This window comes from Nycticebus coucang, chromosome 3 (assembly GCF_027406575.1).
Source record: "Nycticebus coucang isolate mNycCou1 chromosome 3, mNycCou1.pri, whole genome shotgun sequence".
In the NCBI taxonomy this organism is placed as follows: domain Eukaryota; kingdom Metazoa; phylum Chordata; class Mammalia; order Primates; family Lorisidae; genus Nycticebus; species Nycticebus coucang.
In genome coordinates, this window is record NC_069782.1 from 26,075,275 (window position 1) to 26,086,984 (window position 11,710).

The 11,710-nt window shown below is 38.3% G+C and overlaps 2 protein-coding genes across 7 annotated transcripts in view; one reads left to right on the forward strand and one right to left on the reverse strand.

Annotated features, from left to right (window-relative positions):
• The window catches only part of CCDC38 (coiled-coil domain containing 38), a 56,912-nt gene extending 53,071 nt beyond the window's left edge, over positions 1-3,841 (forward strand). For all 6 annotated transcript variants that reach the window (XM_053583587.1, XM_053583586.1, XM_053583589.1 and 3 more), the window contains 2 exons: positions 847-940; positions 2,959-3,841. In XM_053583587.1, the coding sequence (XP_053439562.1) occupies positions 847-940; positions 2,959-3,072 (208 nt within the window). In that variant the 3' untranslated portion in view covers positions 3,073-3,841. The remainder of the gene's footprint in view (positions 1-846; positions 941-2,958) is intronic.
• A 136-nt stretch (positions 3,842-3,977) lies between these two features.
• Positions 3,978-10,168, reverse strand: SNRPF (small nuclear ribonucleoprotein polypeptide F). The gene is made up of 4 exons (XM_053583591.1): positions 10,023-10,168; positions 7,984-8,109; positions 4,666-4,730; positions 3,978-4,112 (listed from the first exon to the last, which is right to left on the reverse strand). Exons 1-4 carry the CDS (start codon positions 10,023-10,025, stop codon positions 4,046-4,048), a joined length of 261 nt encoding a protein of 86 aa, XP_053439566.1. The 5' UTR covers positions 10,026-10,168; the 3' UTR covers positions 3,978-4,045.
• Between the last annotated feature and the right edge of the window lie 1,542 nt (positions 10,169-11,710).

An 11,710-nucleotide genomic window follows, 5' to 3' on the forward strand; every position in this document is an offset into this window, starting at 1 on the left:
TTACAGTAGCAAACATATTCTCATCAAAGTATAATTGCAAGTTATTTTCCACAGTGATACACTAATGTCATTTCAATTATTTTCATTCTCATTAAAAACAGAATTTTAGTTAATTCTCCCTATGGCTTGGAGGCACCTAACGTAGCACCTAATTTTGCATAAAAAGTGCTTGGTAAATATTATTTCCATTCCCCCTAACATGTAACCTGACACAGGACGTAATTAAATAGGCCAATACAAAAGCTATCACTTATCGAGTACCTAGTCCTCCTCGTCTTCCACTAGATGCGCTGCATAGATTATCTCCTTTTACTTTTCCCTCACAAAAACCCTCAAGAGAATTAGACAAATAGCATTTCTTGCTTTTGAAGGTATCATTCCAAAAAAAAAGAACTGGAACGTGCCCTTTTATGGTGATTCATTGAACTATACATTTACGGCATGTGTACTTTTCTGTATGTTGCATTCAATTGAAAGGTCTAAAAGGGTGGGGGAATCATTGAAAGTTAATTCAAGTATCTAGTATACAGACTAACTGTAAAGTTAAATAAGTTAAAGTTAAGTGTAATTATGGTTATGAGTGCTTGGTTTCATTTTTGACCAACTGGGTAGATTTTATTTCTTCCAAAATTGTGAAATGTAATTTCTTCCCATCTCACAAAACCCTATTCATTGTTGATTTACCTGACTACTGGTATTCAAAAGCCATTGTTATGGGAAGAAGATGAAGTGTCATTTTCATTTAAATGTCAAGATTTTATATTTAGATAGTTCATTATCTAATAGGAATGATCTGGATCTCTTTTATTTTCTAGGATTTATAAGATGTTTCTTCTCTTGCAACAGGTTGCGTGAAGAGAAACTGAAAGAAAAACAAAAACACCAGGAGGAAAGGCTAAAAGCTGCTCTGGAAAGAGCAGTAGCACAACCAAAGAAAAAGGTTTGTGTTTTGCTCGTAATAGATCCTGACACATAGGCATATAAGTGTCCCTGTGGTACAAAACCAAAATAGTACTTGGTCTAACTTATCCAGGCTAAACCTGAGTAAAATAATCTTTCTCACTCATAGCTTCAATTGCCCTTTCTCTGGTTCTTTGTTACTTTTAAAGTAATTCATATTACTCTATAGTTCTTGAGTAGACCCATTTTTTTTTTTTTTTAGTAAAAGTAGCCTCAGCCTCTTGAGTAGCTGGGACTATAGGCACACGCCACAACGCTGGCTATTTTTTGGAGACAAGGTCTCGCTCTGGCTTATGCTGGTTTCAAACCTGTGAGTTCAGGCAATCCACCCGCCTTGGCCTCCTCCCAAGTGCTGGCACTACAGGTGTGAGCCACCGCATTTGGCCCCTTAAACTGTTTCGTATTTTCTTCTCTCCTTGTAGGCCATGAGTTTTATGACTTTTATATCTCCAACGCCAAGTGTATCAGTGGATACTCAATAAATACTTATTGAATTAATAGACTAGAAAATGAACACAAGAACTAAAACTGGAAAAAAAAATGGTTACCTGATAAATCAACAATATGCAAAGACTGATAAAGTTTACTCAAGACACTTCATCGCTGGCAATTTTTATAGACAGTACTAAAAACAAAGGTTACCAAAGATCTTTGACAGTTATAAATTCTGACATTAGTAAAGGAATTCAGGGAATCCAGTTCCTCAAGGACATTTTTGTTGTTACAGTGATAGGGAAGTGCTCACTTAGGTTCGCTTAAGCCAGGGATGTTAAGAATTCTGCAATGTGATGGCTCGGCGCCTATGGGTGAGCGGCTAGGGTGCTGGTCACATACACCAGAGCTGGCAGGTTAGAACCCAGCCCGGGCCTGCCAAACCACAATGACAACTACAACCAAAAATAGCTAGGCATTGTGGCAGGCGCCTGTAGTCCCAGCTACTTGGGAGGCTGAGGCAAAAGAATTGCTTAAGCTCGAGAGTTGGAGGTTGCTGTGAGCTGTGATGCCACAGCACTCTACCAAAGGCGACATAGTGAGACTCTTATCTCAAAAAAAAAAAAAAAAAGGAAAAGAATTCTGCAATGTAAATCTCACATGAGGTCCTGCTAAAATGTCAATACTGCTTCTTGTGAGAAAAATGGAGAAGTCTCATCAAATCTCATGTCTAAGTTTTACAAAAATTCAACTATAAAAGCAAACAAAAACAAGGGAAGGGAAATAAATCCCAAAACAAAAAGAGAAAAAAAAAAAAAACCTCAGCAGTGATATACTTGAGTATATATGTCCCAGAGAAAATGAATAGGTATGAACTGGGGGTTTCCTTAAACCTCTCCTGTTGGGAACACCTCCAAGAGCCAACAGTAATACTAGTGTAAATATACAGTCTTCTGTGTTTAATAAGATTTCTAAATACAGCTGCCTATGGTAATTACTACGTTGGCCTCCAACATGGTGTTTTCAAGGCTAACCACATTTGAACCATATGCTATTTGATGACCTTACCCAAATCTCTCCATTTCAAAAAACCTGCTTTCTTTTGCATACTATGGGTGTTCAAATTTACCTAGTGTTAGACTTCCATTGAGGTTATCAATCCCTTTTTAAGTGTTATTACTTAGTATTTTAAACCACATTATTATTCCTTGCAAAAACTAAGTTAACATTAATATTCCACACACTTCAACAGAAAATGGTTATTCTCCGGCCAGGTATGATGGCTCACGCCTGTAATCCTAGCACTCTGGGAGGCCATGGCAGGTGGATTGTGTGAGCTCATGAGTTCGAGACCAGACTGAGCAAAAGCAAGACCCCATCTCTACTAAAAAACAGAAAAACTGAGGCAAGAGGCTCACTTAACCCCAAGTTGGAGGTTGCTGTGAGCTATGACGCCATAGCACTCTACCCAGGGTGGCAGCTTGAGACTCTGTCTCAAAAAAAAATAAAATAAAAAGAAAGAAAATGGTTATTCTCAAGAATATTAATTTGTTTTTCTTGTTTCAGTTGGGAAGACGACTTATGCATCGTTCAAAACCTCCGTCTGGTAACAAACGTAAACTACTTTTAGGCCAGGATACAAGATCAAAAATACAAGAGGAAGAATTTTTTTTTACTTGAAAAGGAGCAGTTAAGACATTTCATTGCCAGAATGTTTTAGGTATATTTTGTAGATTTTGGCTTTCAGTAATGGCAACATTCTGCCCCACATATTAGCCTCATCAATTTGAGGAAGACAGACACTTATTTTAAGAGCTATAGGATTAAGAAATGAGCTATTTTGTTGAAGCCTTCCAGTATTTATATCGTGAAATATTACTCTACATAGCTAAACATTTATAGCTATACTTTGAGTTGTCTCAGGGATACAAATCCAAATTTACTGATAAAACGATATGATAAATGACTATTCAAGTATAATAGCCATTTTCCAATAACATGAGAATTTAAATGACATTTTCTCAACTCCTTTGTAGGGAAGTTCATAGCATTTGGTTATCACTATAGAATATACATTTTAACAATATATAACTCCAAAATATCCGGGTTTAAAACTTAAGTAAAAACCACTAGATTATGGTCTCAGAACATAATTGTGAGACTGGTTCCTATTTTACATTAAGTTCTCTTCAGAAAACTTTATTCTCTTAAGTGAACAAACCATATGTATGCCTTCAGCATAAATATAAGTCCACAGTTTTGTTTGTGCCCCATCGCCACAATCATTTTAAGTTATGGATGATGTATCCATTTTGGCTATAATGTGCATTTACATCAATATAAATTAACATGTAATTTATTAAGTAAAATATATATTAGCACTAAGAAAATGTTTACTTTATACATGTAAAATGTGGTTCAAAAATAACTTGAAAAGAAGAAGTTGCTTTTAAAATAATCATCCCTTACAGAAAAAAAAAGCAAACAAAACAGAATTGAGCTTATAAAAGAAAGCCAACTTAAGTGAATAGTTGTTTTAACATCTGAGCTTTGCACATAATACCTGAGTATGAATAGTTCACAAGTCAAGTTGGAAAAACAAACAAACCTTTATTGTCTAGAAATATATATATATAAAAAAACGGAAAAGATGCTATTCTCTCATTTCCCCATCTTCTTCCTCTTCTTCAACACCTCTGATATAAAGGACATTATTACACCTGTAAATAGAGAAACAGTCATTTTGTTGTTCCAACTAGAAACTAGGTGTCACCTGAACTATTACTATAGTTTTTCATTGTGAAAATACTGAATGCTGAATTTCTATCATTCTTTTTTAAGAAAGAGTTGCAATGGCCTTTTTTTCCCACCATATGGCTATTATGTAATGACATCTTTATGATTTTCCAAAGGAAATAATTATTAGAATTTGGAAGTTTGAAGCTAGTGTAGAAAATGAGTATAACAGAAATCCTTAATAGCACCAGTTCCAACTAAAATTCAGAACAAATCTCCTACAATTAAAGACACTGAAAAAAATTACAGCTAAGAGTCAGAAAATTTAATATCGACACCAGAAAAATCTTAAGGTGAACAGCTTCAAAATATTTAAACCTTACCTTTGACAAGTTTAATATTTCAAAGACTTCTGAATTCTGGTTGTAAAGTATTATGTGAAATTAATAGTGATTTTTGTTTTTTTAGTAATTCCAAATTGTACTAAACAAGTATTTCTAATGCTCACCAGTAACTGCTTATATAAATGACTGTTACCTTATTAAAACTTCACCCAGATGTCCAGACAATGCCCCATCTATGTATTCTTCTGTATTTGCAAGCTTTCAATAAAAAGAAATATATTAGTATGATCACACAAGAAGAAAATAGGAAAACACTTAAAACTGGTGAGAGAATTTATTAACTGAGACCTGTGTATACCTATAATTAATTAGATTAGCTTTCTGTTACCATTGTAGTACTTTTGTGGTTTCATATATACTTGCTGTAAAAATAACACAATGTAGAATTAATATATAATAAAGCTTGTTTCAATTTAAGTTTCTAAATCTCCTTCTTTCTGTTAGATATGTAGACTGTGTGTGGAGGAAGACAGTCTCCAAATTACAAAGAAGTTGTGAACTGAAAAGTTTCCTGAAAACTCAGTTTCAAATCACCAGACATTAAGTGGTTTCAGAACAATAACATTATAAATCATACTGAGATATCCAAATGGGTATACAAAAGCTATGGCTAAAATACTTTTATAATCATCAATAACCAAAGCAAAAAATATGAATTTTTTTTTAAACTTATGTACCAATAAACAGCAAAAAACAAGTTCTTAGGAGGAGGTAAACAAGTAATTAGGAGGAGGTAAACAAGTAATTAGGAGGAGGTAAACAAGAGGGATCTTTCTAGTTATTTCAGGGAACTCTATTATTTCTAATTTTACATCAACATGTTTAAGTTTCCTTCTACATATACATAATAAACTCTACCTGTAATTTTTAAAAATACTACTACAGGATGTTATTCCTTCTCTTGAAGAGAAAAAGTAACCTGTATCACACAGAGGATATGGTTTTTGTCTAAAATACATATGGTGGTTGACATGGTTTGCATGTAATAGCTGTCAGAAATAATTAATAGTCAGTGGTTCATGCCTGTAATCCCAGCACTTTGGTAGGCCGAGGCAAAAGGATTGCTTAAACCCAGGAGCTGGAGATTAAAGTAAGCTTTGATCATACCACTGCACTTCAGCCTGGGCAACAGAGGGAGACCCTCTCTCTTTAAAAAAAAAAAAAGGAAAGAGAGAAAAAGATGTATTAAAGGCAAATAATTTTTAAAAAGTAATTATCTGGGGCACGTTCACCAATACTAGATTATACAATAATGTCACAAAGGTGCTCTATCATGTATTAAATCCAAAGTCCTCACCACCACGTAAAAGGCTCTTTAGGGCTACCCCTCCAACCTACCTTCCCTTAATTCACTCTGCTGTGGCCTTTTTGCTGTGCCTTGAACACACCAAGCTCGCTTCTGCCAAGGGGACTTTGTACTTGCTATTCCATAGAACCAGGACACTCTTTCCACAAATAACTCACTTCAGCTGTTCACTAATTCTGGTCTCTGCTCAACTCCATTTCTTCAGAGAGGCTATGCAAACTAACAATGTACACACAGTCACACTATTCCCTTGTTCGGCTTTCTTTTCCTTCACAGCGTCAGTATCATACCTAATACCAAATTATATTACCATTTCCCACCACTAAAACATAAACTCAAAAGCTGCTATCAATGTGGCTATTTACATGAAGCAGTATGTTTTGTTTTGTAACTCTAGCAGGCTCACCAACAAGCTATCAATTCTAAAATCAAATACTAAGTGGCTATTCTTTATCTTCTTTTTAATTTAGATGTAATTCCATAACATAAAATTCACTTTCAAAATGTATGATTCAGTGGATGTTAATATATTCAAAAGTTGTACGACTATCACCACAAATTCCAAAGCATTTTCATCACAACAGGTATACTTTTCAAATTTTTTCACGGTCTTGGTAAATGATTCCCATGCAAAATCCATGCTTTATAAGAATTTTGAGGACCTCAGTGTCAATTATTCAGGTGATAAATGTTTAAGGAAAATGTTAGCTCTCTGCTTACCCAAGTACTCCGGCTAATACTCTACATGCAAGTATAGAGTCCTTGAACTCACAGTTGGATTGAGTACTTGACTAAGTAACCTTTAAAAAAACTCATTTTAAAAATGGGGAAAAGACATGAATAAGTATTTCTCCAAAGAAGATAAAATTAAACACAAAATTACCATATGATCCAATAATTCCACTTCTTGGAATATACCCCCAAAAGTTGGAAAGCAGGACTCAAACAGATATTTTGTGCACCCATGTCACCCATGTTCATAACAGCATTATTTTAAATGGCCAAAAGGTCAAAGCAACCCAGTGTCCATCAAGAGGTAAATGGATTAAAATATGGTATATCCATACAAAGGAATATTAGTCATGAAAAGGAATGAAATTCTGACACATGCTACAATACAGATGAACCCTGAATACATTATGGTAAGCAAAACAAACCAGACACAAAGGATAAATATTTCATAATTCCAGTTATCTGAGGTGCTATCAGTAGAACAGTTAGTACCCAGGGTGAGGAGAGGAAGGAAAGGAATGGTAGTGTTTAATGGGCACAGAATTTTACTTTGGATAATTAAATAGTTCTGGAAATGGATACTGGTGATAGTTGCCCAAGGATGTGTATATACTTAATGCCACTGAATTATACACTTGAAAATGGTTAAAACTGCAAATTTGTAGTCTGTTTTACCACAGTAACAAAAATAACAACAAAGTCTGGCTGAATGATTTAGAAAAACGAGTTTAACAGACATGTATTCAGTCCAATTCTTTTGGCTGATCTGTCTTCTCACTGAAAGAATGTATTGAAAAATTTTTTTTTTTTGAGACAGAGTCTCACTTTGTTGCCCTCAGTAGAATGCTGTGGCATCACAGCTCACAGCAACCTCAAACTCTTATTCTCTTGCCTCAGCCTCCCATTTTTTTTTTAAGAGATGGGGTCTCACTCTGTCTCAGGCTGGTCTCGAACTCATGAGATCAGGCAATCCACCCATCTGGGCCTCCCAAAGTGCTAGGATTTTAGGCGTGAGCCACTGCACCTGGCCGCATTTATTGAATAATGTTGGTGTTATGCCTTTAACGTTCATTAAAAGACTTAAGAATTTCACTTGAAAGATTTCTTTCATAGCTAAATGCTGGGATGTTTTGTTTTCTCCAGCAAATTAGTGTTTCCTGTATAGTATTATAAGTCAAGGGTATGAGGTCTTACTTTAACCACTAGGAATAAAATCTGTTGCATTTTGGTTTAAGCTGTGTCTTACACCTAGTATATATCACGATTATAACATCCTCCCTGATCTCGACTTTATTTTTGATTTTTGCTTTATGTCTGTCAATTTAATTATAAGTTTAAGTCACATTAAACCTTTCAGGAGTAAGGCAATGGGAAATAAAGACATTTTATCACCTTTATAACTCTTTAGCTTACCTGCATGTTCATATAGCCATCTACAGATACCAGGTAGCCCTTGTACTCCATTCCCCACTTAAGTTTCACCATCACTGGTTTTCCTGTTAATCCATTGAGGAAAGGTTTGGGATTGAGGGGCAAACTCTGCACAAAGAACAAAAAAAGGATCCAACGGATTATCTTTCTTTAGCTTGTCTTCCACCAACCACTCTCCCCTACCAAATCACCCATCAGTATCTTATGGTGTCCAAATGAAGCAAACGCTTCACTGTCACTTGTTGAAGAGCATTAGGGAAATTAAATATCCAGTTTCACCTGTAACCCATCAAAACAAAATATTCATTATTCATTTAAGAAACACTGAATAGCTATATCATTCACTGTTACAAGTTCCAAAGAAACAAAGGTAAAGGTACTAAAAAGAAATGCGACGATAGAGTCCCTATCAAGAAGCGGGGGGAGGGAGGGAGTAGATAATTATATTGTATACTGCAATAAGAAAGGTACCAAACCAATCCAGGGGAAAAAAGGAAAGGTTGCCTGAAATAAGCAATACCTCAGTTTTAAAGGATGAGAGCTTACTTCTGGAAGGGAAAAAGACTGTTCCAGGCACCAGGACTACCTATATAAAAGGAGGGAAGTTATGCAACAGGGTGATCTTGGGCATATGCAAACAATTCAGTATTGTCTGTCAGAGTCCCAAATAAGAGACTACAGAAGGAAGCAAGGAGGTCTCACTTAATGGTCTTTGACTTTAATTCCATCTGCCAGGAGTAGGTTTTATCTGACTTTGCCTCACTATTACTGCCACTTACTTAAAACATACACCGTGGGTTGGAACCCGGCCCTTAAAACAACTATAACAACAACAACAACAGCTGGGTGTTGTGGTGGGCGCCTGTAGTCCCAGCTACTTGGGAGGTTGAGGCAAGAGAATCACTTAAGCCCAAGAATTTGAAGTTGCTGTGAGCTGTGATGCTATGGCATTCTACCCAGGATGATAGTTTGAGACTCTTGTCTCAAAAAAAAAAAAAAAAATCACTCAATGCTTTTTGATTCGGTCCCTCCAGTAAATTCAGACTTTTCTCCCTTCATCTGCTCAACCATCATCCCAAAGAAAGAAAAGAACCAAGAAACACGGCTACCAAACCTAAGATAAGCATATTCAGAATGATGTTAAAGGACAAGGGAACTACTGCAATAACCGAACGGGGATCCAGTTTTCACTCCCCTAGCTTATTATCCACGCAACAATTATTATTTTTTACAATAAATCATGTCGTTATCTTTGCTTAAAATGTTTCAGTGGCTTCCAGTTGCACCTGGAGTAGAAGCCAAACCTCCAATTGGTCTCATGCCTGCTCGTCAGAGCCTATCTCATAACCACTGTTCCTGCAAGTGGCTACAGCTTTCTGTCAACTCTCTGAATCCCTCCACCGGTCAAGCTGTCCGGCTGAAGGGCCTATGCTCCCTGTTCTCAGTGCTCGGTACACTCTTCCTCCTGCTCTTTTAAGGGGCCGTATTTCATTCAGGTCACTTCAGTTTCAGGTCAAATCCCACCTCCTAGGGAGGCCTTGTCAGACCAAGCCATTACGATGTACAAACGCGCGCACTCAGCATCCTGTCTGCTTCCTTCTTAGCACTGATCATTACTTGCAATTGAGTATCTGCTACTGTTTGACTAACGTCAACCTCCTACACCCGACAGAGCTATCCAAAGCGTGGTCGCATCATCAGTGCTTTCACGGATTCTGGAGTGTAGTGAGTGGAAAGTGAAAACTCCCCTTGGCTTTACCTCGACCAACAAGAATACCACAGGTCAGGATTCGAACGAAGGGAGGGCAGGGGGCAGGAGCACTGCTAGGGGAGGGAGCGGCACTGGAGGAGCGCGCGCCCGAGAACTCGCGGAAGAAAGGGGCCGGCGAGCGGGCGAGCCGCTCCACACGCGGATCAATGGGAAACGCGCCAAGCAACCGCCCAGCCCGGCGAGGTTGGCCGCTCCCCTTCCCTCTTTCTTTCTCCCTCCCGCACGCTCCGGCCATTCTATTTCTCCTTACCATGGTAACTACGAGTGAATGCTGCAAGCTACTCGCCGCCAACCGAGCCGCCGCCTGTCCCTCGCGACTACAGAAGCTATCACAGGTCCCGAACCACTGAGCTTAAAGAGAAATGGCCGCCAAACTGCAGTGTGACCTTTCACCTCTCACCAGTCTTCTCCTGGCTTCTGTGATTGGACACAAAGAGACGCATGCTGATTGGAGGAGGTGGCTAGGCAGGGTTTCCTAGCAACCAGAGGCTGGTTTATTGCTTGGCTGCGACAGCAGTTACGGCTGACTGTATGGACCCCTGGGATCTAGTTTGCCCCGGTGCCTCGAGCGGCCGTGTACCCTGGGGGGTCGACGTGACTTCTCGCCATCTTGGCTAAGGGGGGATTGCTTTGTCCTTTTACACCTGTAAGGACAAGTTCGGGGCTCTGAAGTTTCTTCTTCACTCTTATGCAGGTTCCGTGATTTGGGGGCGTCCCTGCCACGCTCCCCTTCTACTGGGTGTTCTGTATTATGTAATGCCCATTTCATCCGGTTTGAAACCCTTGCACTAGATCAGGCAGACTCGGTGGGGTGAAACGCACCGAAGAGAATCAGGGCCAGAATTTATTTCGGGAACGTCAGGTTGCGCCTGGGATACGGTGTAGGGGGTCTCCTGTCCGTTTCTTTTGTGTGCCAGCAGAGACAAGGCACAATCATGTACATTCATGATTAAGGACGTAGGGAATATATCACGGATTAATTCTTCTGATGAAACGGTATTAATCAGAATCTCACTGGTTTTTCTTGTAATGTCAGTGTTACAGACGTTCGGCTCACTTTGATCTGAAATCTTCAATGTAGTTCTTGGAGAATACGCTCTGGGAAGTACTGCGCCCTTTGTTTGCAGTGGTTAAGAGATGAATATGGAACTGAGCATGAACTCCTGAGTATTGCGGCTTTAGTGAGTACGTAATGGCTTAGGCTTTGGAGACAGCCTACTTCAGAACCTCGGTCTGTCGGATGGGGATGGTGTTGGGCAGTGTCTCAACCGCCTACAGCCATTGTTTCCTTGGCTGTAATGAAGCTTTAAAAACAGTACCATTCTCCATCCTCAAGGTTGTTCGAGAATTACATCATAATTTAAAAGCGGTTGAAACTGCGTTTGGCCTTGTAAGGGCTCAGTGGATGCTAACTATTATTTTAATATTGTCCATGTGAATGTTGGCGAATCCAATGAGACAGTAATCTGGAGTGTAGCCTTTACCTAACAGTTGTTGGAATTATTTACCCAGAGTTCAGTGGATTTTTCTCTTCGTTTGTCCACACTTCATGAATCTGTAGTCTCTCTACAGACTTTGAGTACCTACTGTGTCCCAAACTCTTTCACAATTATTGTGGCCATCTCAGCAAATAGTGTGGTTTGAAGTTACAACCCCATTTTAGAGGTGAGGATGAAGGCCCAGCAGGTAAGTAGCCCCAGGGCTACACAGCCGGGTTTCAATCCCGAAGCTTTTTGCTTTTCCTACTGTGAAGCTACCTTTCAAAAGCTCAGCATGCACTTTAGACGTCTGACCTTTATCTCAATGATGTGAAACAAAATACTACAGTAATCTATGTAAGATAATTGTGTTTAATTAATTAATTAATTAATTGTGTTTTTCTCTTCAAGTTAAATATTCATTTTAAATACCCTATTAAATTTAAGTGGCCATAGATCA

Excerpts from the sequence above, each read along its gene's own strand:
- SNRPF (XM_053583591.1), bottom strand. Across the intron at positions 4,731-7,983 it reads ATGGCTATATGAACATGCAG|CTTGCAAATACAGAAGAATA; the intron begins GTAAGCTAAAGA and ends TTTTATTGAAAG. Across the intron at positions 4,113-4,665 it reads CTGGGTGAAGTTTTAATAAG|GTGTAATAATGTCCTTTATA; the intron begins GTAACAGTCATT and ends CTCTATTTACAG.